The following is a 14,794-nucleotide window of genomic DNA, read 5'->3' on the forward strand; positions in this document are numbered from 1 at the left end:
CAAGTAAAATATATATTTTTATATTTTGGTATTTGACAAAGATCTAAGTCGAGGTTGAAGTCGAGTCCATCAGGCGAGACTTGTAAAATAATTTGCCAAAAATTGATGAAAAGGTTATTTTTGTTAGAATTTAATATATTTTTTCTTAGTAAATACGACAACCAAATGTCAAAAAAAGAAAATATATTTTTTTAAAAATATTTTACATCCAAACAAGCGGAACTTAAAATCAGTTATACAAACTCTTCAAGGAGTTTCAACCCGCCCTTGTGTTGCAGAGAAGTTTCCTAGCTCAAGGAAGCATTGGAGGCATTAAAATCAGTTATGCTGGACACAAATGGGAATCAGGATCACCTCTTGAGATCATGCGTCCGGTCCGGTCCCATACAACTTATGCAACACAATATATACATCACTTCGACTTCCCCTTTTGGGAGGTGGGTTTATATCAGTTAGAATATTGCCCATTTAGTAACTTACATGCAGATTGATGAATAACACTACATTAATCACTAACTTGGATAGGACGCAATTCTTTCTTTGTAATCTCCAACAAAGACACATTAATATATCAAACAACACAAAACCAAGGCTAGAATGTAGTGGATAAAATAATCAACATTTCCTTATATGTCACTAATTTAAATTTTTAATTGTCTTATTATATGTTACATTACTTATCTCTATGTTAATAGATTCCATATCTCTATGTTAATAGATTCCAGTTGTTCTTTTCCAAGTGATACTTTTAACCTCACACATAATCTGTACAAATGGTGAAATTCCTCAGAAAACACAATAAAAAACTGCCATAATTATACATTAATTGACAGCTGTTTGAGTAGCCCATCACTTTCTATATATAGGTCACCACGTACGTACTAAACTGTTTCATTCCCACCAAAACCAAAAGTTAGCTAGGAGGAAAAATGAAGAAGCAAGCTAGTTCATATGTGCGCATTCTCATTTTCTCTCTTCTTCTTTTTACCATTTTTGTGAACGTTGAAGCTCAGAATTGCAAGCCTAGTGGGAAGATAAAGGGCAAAAGAGCACCTCAAAAGGCATGCAACACGGAGAATGACTCCGAGTGTTGTGTGGAGGGCAAGCTTTGTTCGCCCAAAGTGTCAAGCCACACAAAGGCAGTTCTCACGATCAATAGTTTTCAGAAAGGTGGCGACGGTAAGTTCCATTCGGATGACGAACAGGTGGTGGCACTGTCAACGCGCGGGATGGTTTAACAAGAAAAAGAGGTGCTTGAAAAACATTATCATGCATGGTAATGGAAAGAGTGTGAAGGCCAAGGTGGTGGACGAGTGCCACTCCACAATGGGTTGCGATCGAGACCATGATTACCAGCCTCCATGTCCAAACAACATTGTTGATGCCTCTAAAGCTGTTTGGAAGGCATTGGGAGTGCCAAAAAATGACTGGCGCGAGCTTAGACATATTTTGGTCGGATGCTTAGCTTCAGAAAGTATACAATACTCAGAACACGTGGTACTCTCGGCAACTAATGAATGATCATGAAAATTTTCAATTTACTTTCATAAACAAAAAATTGAGAGTTTTTAAGAAAAAAAACATGATTATGCATTGATTAGGAGTACCACATAGTGAATACACTTGGGTATAATATATTTTCTGGCTTAGCTAAGTTTGCATAAGAGGAATGATATAGGCCGGATTCTGAAGGCCTTTTTGAATTTGGTCATTTTATCATTTTCCTTTATGCAAAAATAAGTATTTGTAGGACTTGAATGTTCCTCGAGCCATTTTTATTTGACTATTTATTGGACGATGTCACGCCACTACTGGGTGTTGCGTATCGTTTAATAATTTTCTTTTTTCTTTTAAAATTATCCTAGTCTGTGCATATATAATATCAGGTGGGATTTTTCATGTTGTGAAAAATAATGGAACTGTTGTAATTAATGTTAGATTTATTATATATGTTGGGAGAAAAAAAGAGAGGAAAATGTGGGTTTTATCTAGTGAATACTAGATTTTGATGATCAAAATTGGTAAAAAAAATGTTTATAGTAATTTGAATTAAAAAAAAAGAAAGTAAATAATCATCATTTCCTTATATGTTACTAATTAAATTTTTAATTATCTTAGGTCGCGTTCGGTTGTATGGAATTGGAGAAAAAAAACTTACAAAATTGAATCAAATTTTTTTTTTTTAATTCTATCAATTCTAATTCCAAGACTACAATTTCATACAGCTAAACAAAGCCTTAATGAAACGTAGATAAAATTGAGTTTGAAATTAATGCAATTAACTTGTACAAACTGTTTAAGAATTTTCAATCCACCCTGATTATTGTTTAGGATATAGTTGATGTTGATCTGCGCTCTACTCGCAACACACAGGCTCTCTATGGGCTCCCCAGTTGTGGTGGGGCCTACAAGGTGCATGAGCCAGTCAAAACTGAACTATAATGAAAAATTGAACAACCTTTAAAATTTGTCAAAAAAAGGTTTCAGACAACACTCTAATCCTACGATGTAGCTGGAAAAATTAACACACACACACACATATATATATATATCCCGTTTGAATATGTTTATTCTACATTTCAGATCCAATTGTTCTACATCTTCATACGTATTTAATACATGTTATAAGTTAATACAAAATACAAATACATTTAAGTATGTTAAAATCTTTTCAACATATATCATTATTTTTAGTTTCAATTAATTTAAATCGTATTTCAGTATATTAGTTATTTAACTTATTTTATGTGTTAAAATTATGTTGAAATCTAAAACAAATGTGTAGAAACTGAATTTAATTACATTAAAAAAAAAAGAAAAAAGAAAAAAAAAAGTTTGCAGTAGGGGGCACTGCATGAAAGGATCGGGAATGTTTAGATACAGCACATAAGTTTTTCCACCATGCAGGCCTCGCGGCCAAACACCGGCGATCCCGGGGCTTCTACCAGGGATCCAATTACAATACACAGATACCAAGATTCGAATCAGATTTGAATCCATTCCTAAGCTGCCGTGCACTAGATTTAACAGGACAAAACACTTTCTTTGGAATATCCTACAAAGACGCATCAATCCAACTATCAAACAAACACAAAACCTAGTCTAGTAATAGTGAATATACACTAAATTTTCTATTCTCTTATTCATTATATGTCACATTACTATATCTATGTTTTAGATTGATCCACTGATTCTTTTAACCTAGTCTATAATCTGTAAAAGTGTTGTATTAAAAATAGTGTTGCTCCCTCTCCTGCCTCCAACTGATTACTAACCCTTAATATTTTTGCCCCAAAATATATATACGTACATATGTGTGTGTGTGTATATATATATATAATCTGTAAAAGGGTGAAGTTGTTGTTGTTGTTGTTGTCTTCTTCTTCTTTTTTTTTTTTTTTTTTTTTAAAAGGTAAGCTTGTGTATTGAGTAAGAAGAATTTACGTGGGGCCACAAAAGAGGGGAAAATAAGGGGAAAAACAAACAGACTAAAACTTGTACATAGTACATAGCAACTCAAAATGACAGCACTATATTGCAATGTATTCTAATTTGCAGAGAAGCACAATAACAACCTTGGACACCAAAATCTGCAACTGATGGCTAGTAATCATCCACCTCACTTCACAGAGATCGTTCCATCCACAAGTGTTGTGTGTGCAACCAATCTATTCTTGTGTTACTATAGCAGTAGGGCTTGTCCAGTTGCTGGGGAGCATCCCTGTTGGAAGAGGGTTTGAAGTTGAGTGAGGGAAGAGATTTTTCTGAGGTCAGAGCTTGTTTTGAGTTTGGTTGATGCTAATCTGTCCTTTACACAACTTTTGATTTGTGCAATTATACTGAGGGTGGAAGTTGATTGATTTCTAAAAGCTCTTGCATTTCTTTCCATCCAAATAAAGTAAACTGTAGTAGCCCACAACAACTTATGCACCAAAAATTCAGCTGATACCCAGTGTGAAGAGCACCAATGGATCATTTCACCTTAATTGTTTGGACTGATGTAGAACCTTGCCACTTCTTGAACAAACCTCCAAACTTGAGATGAGAATTCACATTTGAAGAAAATGTGATCAATTGACTCCCAATCTGAGTTACATAAGTAGCATCTATTAATGTAGTGTTTGTATAGCACCGGTTTGGCATCCAATGTGTAAAGTCTTCCTCTAACAGCAAGTCATAGAATGGTACTGTGTTTAGGGATATGATGCTTAAACCACACCACTTTGTGCCAAGGGAAAATTGGTGATGGAGGGCTGAAGTACTTTAAGGTTTGGGTAATGGAAAAATCTTTGTTGGGATTAGGTAACCAAACCATTGAGTCTGGATTAGGAGAGGGGAGAGGTAGCTCCTGAAGTTGAGACAAAAAGCTCCTGGATTGGAAGAATTGGTGCAGCTGGATAGTGTTGGGGCTTACCCATTGGTTATTGGAAATTAGGCTATCAACTAAGATATTATTATCTAGTTGAAGAATTTCCAAACCAATGAGCCCCAACTGCATAATAATTGCTCCATTTGGTAGCCAGTAATCCAACCAAAGTCTAGTATCATTCCCTGCTCCCACTCTATGTCTAAGCAGTCCTCTTGCCATTGTCCTCAGCCCTAGCAGTTTCTTCCAAAATCCTGAACTCAAACTTGAGGGTTTAAGTGCCTAAAAACTCTTTGTTTTAACCAGATACTCATGGGACCATGCAACCCACAAGTTTTCCTTTCTCAAGTAGATTTTCCAGATATGTTTCAGGCTAGAGACTCTATTAAACAACTCTAAATCTGCAAAGCCAAGCCCTCCATTACATCTAGGCCTACACACAGTTTGCCAAGCAACCTTTGCTCCCTTATTCTTTAGGTCAATCCCAATCCAGAAAAAACTTCTAAGCAGTTGATTAATTTTCTCAATGACCTTTTTAGGAAGTATGAAAGTTTGTAACCAGTAAGCTTGAATTGATTTGAGCATTGATTTGACCAAGACAACTCTGCCTGTATAAGATAAAAACCTTGATGTCCAGCTCCCAATTCGAGCTGTGATCCTTTCAATAAGAGTTTGGCAGTCCCTAGCCTTGATTGCTGATGAAGAGAGTGGCAAACCAAGGTACATTACAGGTAAAGTGCCAGTTTCAAACTGTGTGAGAGAAAGAATGGCAGCCTTCAAACCATTATCCACCCTAGAGAAGAACATTTTGGATTTTTCCTTATTAAACTGCATTCCTGAGATGTTGCAGAACTGATTAATAGCATCCATCAACACTTGAATTGAGTCCAAGCTTGCATGTGAGAACAACATAATGTCATCTGCAAATGTGAGGTGAGTGATTGCCAGTTTCTTGCATCTCAAGTGAAACCTGAATCTTGGGTTACTCCCAATGTGGCTGTTGACACATAAAGTCAAAATTTCCATTGCAAGCATAAAAAACATGGGTGAAAGAGGGTCCCCCTGTCTAATACCCCTCTTCCCTTTGAAGTATCCAAACAACTCTCCATTGAGAAAAAAGTGAAAAAGTTGGAGTGGTTATACATTGAGCTATCCAATTGATAAAAGTAGCAGGGAAACCAAACAGGTGAAGAGAATCCAGGATAAACTGCCAGTGTATGGAATCAAATGCCTTCTTTAAATCAATTTTAATGGCACAGTTTGGGGAGTGATTTGCTCTATGATATCCATTTAGTAACTCATGAGCTAGCAAGACATTATTAAAAATTTGCCTTCCCTTAATGAAGGCTGTTTGGGTAGAGCTTATAAGTATGGGCAGAATATGACCAAGTTTAATGGATATAAGCTTAGAAATGGTCTTGTATATTATGTTACAGCATGATATAGGTCTAAAGTCATTGGCTAAGTTTGGGTTTGGTTTTTTAGGTACTAAAACAATGTATGAACTATTAATCTCAGTCAACATTCTTCCAAAAATGAAGAAATCTCTAACTGCGGCAATGACTTCTTGCCCCACAATTGGCTATGAGTGCTTGAAGAAGAAAGAATTGAATCCATCAAGACTCGGGCTCTTGTATGGGTGAAATGAGAGAATACAAGATTGTATCTCTTGGTCAGTGGGGATAGCTGTGAGGGAAGGAAGAAGGTGTGCTGGTACAGATTTAGAGATGACTGCTAAGAATGAGTGCATACCTGGGTAGCTGAATCTGCATTGTCCAAGAATGCTCTGAAAGTGGTTAAGCATCTCACATTTAAAGTCCTGTCCTTGAACAAGGTTTTCATTTGGGTCAGTGATAGACTGAATCTTCCTTCTGTTTGCTTTGGAGTTAAAACTTTTCATGAAGAGTGTGGTATTCTGGTCACCCTCCCTAAGCCAGTGAACTTGAGCTTTTTGTTTAAAGAACATCTCCTCAGCTAGTAAATGCTCAAAGAATTTCTGTGAGAGTTCTTTCTCCCTAAGCCTAAGAACATCATCAGCTGGGTTGGAGTCAAGATTCTTTTGGCAAACAAATAAATCATCTCTAGAGGCTGCTACCCTTTCTGAAATAGAACTAAATTCTTTCTTGGTTAACATTTTCAGAGGCAGCTTGAGAGCTCTTAATTTCTGAACCACCCTAAACATTCTTGAATCATGCACTTCCATTTGCCATGCTTGTGAAACAATGGTTGAAAAGCTAGGATGCAATGCCCAGAAATTAAAGAATTTGAATTGGAGGTTTCTTTTGGAAGCAAGGGTACCAAAGTTAACCACCATAGGTGAATGGTCTAAAATTTCATGTGGTAGGAAATGACATTCTGCCTGTGTGAATTTGGACATCCAAGGTTAGTTGATAAGGACCCTGTCAAGCTTCCTTGAGATGTTGGCACAACCAAAGCTTCTATTTGACCATGTATGGAAAATTCCATTAAATCTTAGGTCCTCAAGACCATTAGAGCTCAGAAATTCCTTGAATTCTGCCATTCCATCCGTCCACCTAAGAGCTCTACCAAATGAGTCATTTATATGCAGGAGAACATTAAAATCACCAAGTAAAATCCAGCTCAGTTGAGGAAGAATTAAGCTTCAGGTTCCTCTAAAGTGTTCAAGTGTGCACATTCTCATTTTCTTTCTTCTTCTAATTCTTACCATATTTTCGAAGGTTAAAGCTCGGAATTAGGGATGGCAATAGGGCGGTTTGGGGCGGGTTTTCCATTCCCCATCCCAGCCGCCGTTTAATTTTGGTACCCCCAAAACCGCCCCATAACCGTTTAAGTTTTTGCTTCTAATCCCTATAACCGCCCCGAACCCACCCCAATCTTCCTCGCCCCCGCCCTCGCCCCATAACTGGTTAAATTTAAAAATTCCAATTTTTTTGATTTTTTGATTGTACACAAGTTCTACAGAACCACATAAATCTGAGAAAGAAAATGGAAATAGATTCACATCATCGTCGTATCAATCTGCAGAACCACATCATCGTCGTATCAATCTGCAGAACCATATCATCGTCGTATCAATCCCACAATAAAATCAGCCATAAAATAAATAAATAAAAAAAAGAAACCCCTAAGTTGTCATAGATTGAGAAAGAAAATGGAAATAGATTCATAAAATGGAAACAATATTCAGAAACCCTAACTTATCAGGAAAAAAAAGGAATGTTCTGTCAGACTATTTTAGATAGAGATATCAAGAAGAAGATGCAACATATTTTAAAAAAAAAAAATTATATATATAATTATTGGATCTCCGTGTATAGAGAGAGAAAGGTATACGCAACAGCTAGATGAAAACAATATCTAACCCTAACCCAAGTATCTCTTTAAATCCTCCAGACAAAGGTGGAAAACACTGAATCAAACCAATTAAATCCATGTAGGTGAGTTCAATCTTTATTACAGAAACAGACCAAAAAAGGAGAGAGACGGAAATTCTATGTATAAAAATTACCAATCTATGAAGCCAAGACCTAAAAAGAGTAGCAAATCTGAGGGGATCTTAGAGGAATACCTTTTGGGATAAGCTTCGACCACTAAGAAACCATAGATACTGGGATTTTGTTAAGAATCGAATCAATCGATGGTCAGATCTATCAGTGCCGACTGCTGCGGCTGCCGCCTCACTAGTGAAGTCTGAAACTGAAAGTGAAATATAGGGTTTCAATATATATATATATGGTGAAGGTTAATTTTGTAAATATATTAACATGGAAAGGTATACTAGTAATTTAATATATTAACCGGGGCCGGTGTCGGGGCAGATGCGGGGCGGGGATCTGAGTCCCCCGCAACCGCCCCAAAACCGGCCGGTTTTTTTTCTTTTAACCCCCATCCTCACCCCATTTAAGTAAACGGTTCTCCAAACCCTTTTTAAATGCAGTGGGGGCGGGGCGGTTCCCCACCGGATTGGAGATTTTTGCCACCCTTACTCGAAATTGCAAGCCTAGTGGCAAGATAAAGGGAAAAAAACCACCTCCAAAGGGATGCAACAAGCAGAATGATTCCGATTGTTGCGTAGAGGGCAAGCTTTATGAGACGTACAAGTGTTCACCGGACGTGTCAGGCCGCACAAAGGCAATCCTGACACTGAATAGTTTTGAGAAGAATGGTGATGGCGGTGGACCATCGGAATGTGACAAGAAGTTCCATTCGGATGACACACCGGTGGTGGCGCTGTCTACCAGATGGTTTGAAAAGAGAGGGAGGTGCTTCAACAACATTACCATCCATGGTAATGGGAGGAGCGTGACGGCCATTGTGGTGGACGAGTGTGACTCAACATTGGGTTGTGATGCAGACCACGATTTTCAGCCTCCGTGTAGAAACAACATTGTTGATGCCATTTACCAAAAAAAAAAAAAAAAAAAAAAAACATTGTTGATGCCTCTAACGCTGTTTGGAAGCCTTTGGGAGTGCCGCGACGTGAGCGGGGCGAGCTAAAAATATTTTGGTCTGATCCTTGATTTCCATGATACATACATACATATATATATATATATGAGAGGGACTTTAAGTTATTTTTTATTTGAGTATTTATTACGTGGGTTATACTGTGCCACCACACGTTGAATAATGTCAAGATAATTTTAATAAATTTATGATTACCCTCAACCAGGAATTTTATTTTATTTTATTATTTATTTAAATTTTTTAAGTTTCAAAGTTGCATGATAGTTTCTTTTGTTATTTATTAATTTATTTACTTTTATCATAGATATGACCAGGTGGATCAAATGTGACTTTTTTCTTATGTTGGGAAAAAAAAATTGGAATCCGTTGCAATGTTGGATTTTTTTATTTGGAAGAAAAAGAAAACACAAGGGTTGCATTAATAATGTGAGGGTATATGGTTGTGTTTGCTAGTTCACCAATATCGGTGTAAATAAAGGTATTTACTTTTTCAATTTTTATCTTTTAAATAGTTAAAATATTTTACCCCAATAAAATCTATATCATTGCAAATAATCTGCATCAAGTAATTTTTCTTTTATTTTTTGGAAAAAAAAAAAAAAAAACCACACACCCATTTGCACCTATGAAATTTTGAATATTCATTCATCTTCAAGTATATAAAAAAAAATGTTCTCTAAATGTCAAAAAAAAATATATATATATGTATATAAATATAGAGAGAGAGAAATAATGATTATCATACGTGTGATATATATAGAAATCACGGTTTAAAATTAGGGGCGTAATTAGAAAATGGATTAAGATAGACACCCAAATTGAATCGGTCAAAAATTTGTGCAATAATATTCAATTGAGGGACCAAATTTGTATTATATCATTAATTTTTTAAACCATATTACAAGATTATACTCCTATTTTATTTTTCTTGAAAATAAGGTTATTTTTTTATTATTATTATTTTTACCTTTCAAAAAAAAAAAAAAAAATTTGTTGGGAGAAAAATATATATATATATATATATTTACATATATATAATGTTGAGAATAAATTCCGATTCTCTGCTATACAATTTTGATATTGCGGGCGTACAATTTAAAAAAAAAAAAATTATTTTAAAATAACATACATTATTCCGAAACAACTTATTTCGTCCACAATGCAGTGTTACTAATCATGATTAAAGTAGTATTAGTTATTATAAAAAATTATATAATGTTTGAATTGAACTGTGCACTTGTTTTGACATTAGTTAATGTTGTTTTTGATAATAATGACAACCAATATCAAAAGAGAACAAGGACCTTCAATTTTTTACACATGCCCTCAAAAGTCTCTCAACCCTTTGAACATTTCTTCAACATCTCTCATATACCCTAACCCAAAATCAAAACACACAAACACTCTCTCTCTCTCTGCGCTCGACCTCTTCCCCTTTGCCTTTCCTCATTGTCCAAGGTTCATCTCTCATTGGCGATCAGAAAATGGTATGCTCTTAATCCTTATAAAAATTTAAAACAACCTTTGTTTTATTTGATTATGTGAGAATGGTTAAAGCTAGCCTAGAATATATAGATAAAATAAAATAAAAAAAAAGCGAAGATAAAGCTACATGTGCAAAATAAGTTTTGAAAATCATGAGCACAGATAACTTAATTTAGCCTCGAATATTCACAATTTGATTCTGCATTCTGAATCTTTGGGTCAGATCTGAAATATTTATTTTTCTAAACAAATAATGGCTCAATTGTTTGGGTATGGCAATTTTTCATCGTAGGGTAGACATTAATCCTCGTGGTAATCATCAAATTAGGCATGACATTAATTGGCATGGTGTCACAATTTTTTTGTCAAAGCAAGTTGATTTGGGATTAGAAACAATTGTTCTTATGAATTACAATAAAGCAATATAATTCTTGATCATTTTATTGTATCAATGTATGATAAATTTTTATATATCATGTTGTCTGGATTAGGCAAATTCGGCGTCAGGAATGGCCGTGGATGATGAATGCAAGCTGAAGTTCTTGGAACTAAAAGCTAAGAGGAACCACAGATTCATTGTGTTCAAGATTGATGAGAAGAACCAACAAGCCACAGTAGAGAAGCTTGGTGGTCCTGAGGAAACCTATGAAGATTTCACTAATAGCTTGCCTGAAAACGAGTGCAGATATGCAGTCTATGATTTCGATTTCATAACTGATGAAAACTGCCAAAAAAGCAAGATCTTTTTCATTGCATGGTAATTAACTATATATATATATATATATATATATATGATGCTTTGTTTAACGAATCCGGATCCCCTCCTCTGGAGGGGATCTTGTGCCGCGTGTAGATCTACATTGTAGTGCAACAGATACATAAAAAAAGTTAATTGTTGCATAAGAGAGGATCCAGTTGTTGTTTAACCTGTAAATTTGTAAACTATGCACCGCACATTTCAGCAAATGTTTACCATTTATAATCCACCAGCTTTTTTGTTCAAGAACTTGATCCTGTATTCCTGTTGCATTTAATAATCCCTCAGATCGATCTTTATGTCATTTTATGTAGGTCACCGGATACGTCAAGAGTGAGAAACAAGATGCTCTACGCGACCTCCAAAGACAGATTCAAGAGAGAACTGGACGGCATTCAAGTTGAGTTGCAAGCAACTGATCCTAGTGAGATGAGCATGGACGTGATTAGAGGGCGAGCTTTATAAGTTCCTTCAACTATTGTTGTACGTTGTCTCTTGGAAATTAAATTTCTTTGTGGGGAGGGAGGGTGGTTTTGGGAGGGTGGTTGTATTGCTTCAGTGACTTTCATGGATCCATAGCTGAACTACTACTAATGGGACACAATCAGCGCCGTGGCAAGACACTGATAATCCTACTTCTTGTTACTTTGTATTCCTGTAGTACCGCAGCTTCTTTTATCAAGTTAAAGTTGTATACAACTACTTTTCTTTCATTAGAGAAGTTGCAGTGGCGATTATATGTATCTGAAGTTTTAAGTGAATATATATATATATATATATATATATATATATATATAGTCACTATTACAATCATCTTCTCTTCAATTCAGGGTCTGTCTCAATCAATTTATTTGCATCAAAAACCAAGATAAAAGCCATGATTCGGATATGATTCCAGTTGTATATAAAACTCATTAAGTTCTTAATTATTACCTGTCTAGGTGTCCAAGTGTTTTTTTTTAGTTAATGGTAAGCTTTTATAAATGAAAAGAATGTACAAAACAGCCCCAAAGATAAGGGACAACAAACTACAACAAGCAAATACAATACCAAAACAAACAAAGCAAAAGCTTTGAAGGAAAACTACAACAATGTAGCTAGGTGTCCAAGTTCTTTATTTGGTTTGATGTTTCAACCAGTCAAGTTGAACATTTTTCTTTTAATAAAAATTGATGAAAAATTGTAGAATATCTGATTGATGTAGATTTCATTATTACTGGACAATTACAATCCTGGTGTGTGTGATGGTAAGTTATGAATATGATGGACCACCAAAGTAACTTAGTGATATTTCTTCACCTTTTCAAAGTAGAAAATTTGTAGTTGAAAACCCATAAGAACAAAATAAGCCTTGTTTGTTTCTTGTCAAGAAAAATAGAATAAAGTTACGAATACAATGTAAAGCATGAGTCATTATTGGAATTAAGATAGAAGTATTTTTATTGAAAAATTATATTCTTGCCGGCTCTCGACATTGCCACTACTCACAACACTCGTGGAGTGCTGGGCCTCACAAGGAGGATTGTGAGTAGCGACAATTTCTCAAGTCGGTTATTGTAGTAAGGTTGATTTCTATTATATAAAACCAGTGCCTAGAATAAAAGAAGAGTACCGAAGATTTTGAATTCCCTTTTAGATTTATTGGCACCCCCATTCCAATCACCATTTGTCAAAAGCATTATATGAGGTAATCACCATTTGTTAAAACTCTTATGTGCTTCAATAGAAACCGGAAAACAGAGGGATGTTGATGCTGTGGATTAGTTTTAATAACAATTTTGATTCCCATTCATTCCTTTTTTCCTAGTTGATTCCCATTCATTTTGTTAATCAAATATAAATAATACAATAAAATGAACAGCCATAACAAGAAGTCAACAACACTATTTACAGAAAACAAGCCTCCCAGAAATAGAAGTCTCAAGTTTGTTTTGTTGCAAGCTGAGGATATCGAAAATGGCTTGGGCGGACACAACCCAGGTTGTTATGAACGGGTCGGTAAGAGCAACCAATCTAATCTAACTTCTCATTTATCAGGCCAAGGGCCAGAAGATCAGGTGGAGAGCCCGGTCTAAGATGAAAGGGAATGGGCCCATAACCAAGACAAGCCCAGAAGTTCAGCCCAGCGAAAAGAGTTAGTTAGAAAGCTTCTAGAATGTCTATAACAGTCTATAAATAGACTGAAAAAAGAGGAAAAAAAGGTTGAAAAATTTCTTGAAGTGTAAAGCTTTTCTGTCCAAGTTGAGAGTGGAATTTCTTGCATCTTCACAAGCACTATATTGTATTTATTGTGTTTGTGTGTGTTCTAAAGTGGTTTCCTGATCTAAGATATTTCTAAATATTCTCCCAAAACCAGATCTAGATGACCCGCTGTGCACAATCTTATTGCAGATGAAATTCAAAAGCGAAAAATCAAATAAATTTAATTTATAGAACTCTCGAAAACTGAAAATCGCAGCTTGTATGAATAATAAGGTATACATGACAAAGCTAATCAGCATCCAAGCTTTAAATGATATACATGACTAAGCTATTGAGCTCAATTGTTCAGAAAAAAAAAATCTGTTAATTAACCTTCACTTGGATGCACTTTTTGGTTGGCAGTGATTAACAAGGGCAGCACACTTTGAATTCCGTTCTCCAGAACTGAATGGATCATAATCAGAGAGCACGAAGAAAGGATCAAAAGATGTGTCTTGTTTGATAGGTTTTCATGTAGTTAGATTTCCCCACTTGCTTCCAACATCTCCACTTTCTTCCATTTGTTAAATGCATATGCACCGCTCCAGAAATATAAAGTGACTATACCTCCATGAGCGATGAAAATTTGCTCGGAGACAATGGCTTGTAAAGTGAGAGGGATGGAGAGGAAGTTCAAGTTGGAATCCTTGGTGAGTTTTCCTGCAGAGAGAAACCCTGCAAAATGTCTCCTCCCTTCGATCCTCCTACTCTTAGATCTTTTCTCCAGAGTCATACACATGCTCCATCGTTAGGTTCTCTTGAATATATTTGCTCCCTGCCTTTCCAATCTCTTGCGCATGTTAAGTCACCATGAAGTTGTTAAGAAAAGTAACTAGAATAGTTTTGTGCAACAAAGTTTTCATATGAATTCAATACATATACTCTGAACGTTAAAAATAATTCTTTAGTAAAATAATTAAATAAATACTTACAAAAAAAAAAAAAAAAGTAAAATTGCAAATGAGGTCATTGGCTTATTGCGTCTTATAACAAATTTTACTGAAAAGAGTTGAATTTTATATCGATTTCTAATCAAAAGTCATATAAAATAGACTTTAATACCATTGCGTGACTGGTTTTATTCAGTATTTTTTTTTTTTAATTTTTATAATAGACAACTAAAGGCAGGGGTAATTTGTGGGTTTTCACTTAATATGAAGGGAACACTCTTTATATATGTTCCATTTGTGTATGTTTTATAGGTCAACAAACATACAATCCGGAACCTGTGATTCCAATCTATACAGCCAGGCCTGAGTAAGTGTTAATGACCGCACCACGACAGTTGATTAAGTGGCGCCACCTCTGCAATATAGGCACAACTGGCCAGTGCTGACCTGGCGTGCCCATAATGGATTAGGTATTCTCGAGCTACCTATCCAATAACCGAACTCACTGGCCGAGGAAGGGGTCGCTACCCTTCCTCCACTATGGAAGCGCCCCGCTCCAGTCGGATGGGCTCTTCCCCCCCTGTCTCGTTCGAGGACGCTCTCTGA

The 14,794-nt window shown here is 35.7% G+C and overlaps 1 protein-coding gene and 1 pseudogene across 1 annotated transcript; both read left to right on the forward strand.

The window, feature by feature from the left end:
- Nucleotides 1–929: 929 nt before the first annotated feature.
- On the forward strand, nt 930–9,961 carry LOC132300937 (uncharacterized; annotated as a pseudogene).
- A 258-nt stretch (nt 9,962–10,219) lies between these two features.
- On the forward strand, nt 10,220–11,570 carry LOC132298595 (actin-depolymerizing factor 10). Its single transcript, XM_059794995.1, has 3 exons — nt 10,220–10,302; nt 10,792–11,057; nt 11,372–11,570. Exons 1-3 carry the CDS (start codon nt 10,300–10,302, stop codon nt 11,520–11,522), a joined length of 420 nt encoding a protein of 139 aa, XP_059650978.1. The 5' UTR covers nt 10,220–10,299; the 3' UTR covers nt 11,523–11,570.
- The last annotated feature ends 3,224 nt before the right edge of the window (nt 11,571–14,794 follow it).

This window comes from Cornus florida, unplaced genomic scaffold, assembly GCF_030987335.1.
Source record: "Cornus florida cultivar Cherokee Brave unplaced genomic scaffold, ASM3098733v1 CherokeeBrave_3.0.0_Hap2_Chr03, whole genome shotgun sequence".
NCBI lineage: Eukaryota > Viridiplantae > Streptophyta > Magnoliopsida > Cornales > Cornaceae > Cornus > Cornus florida.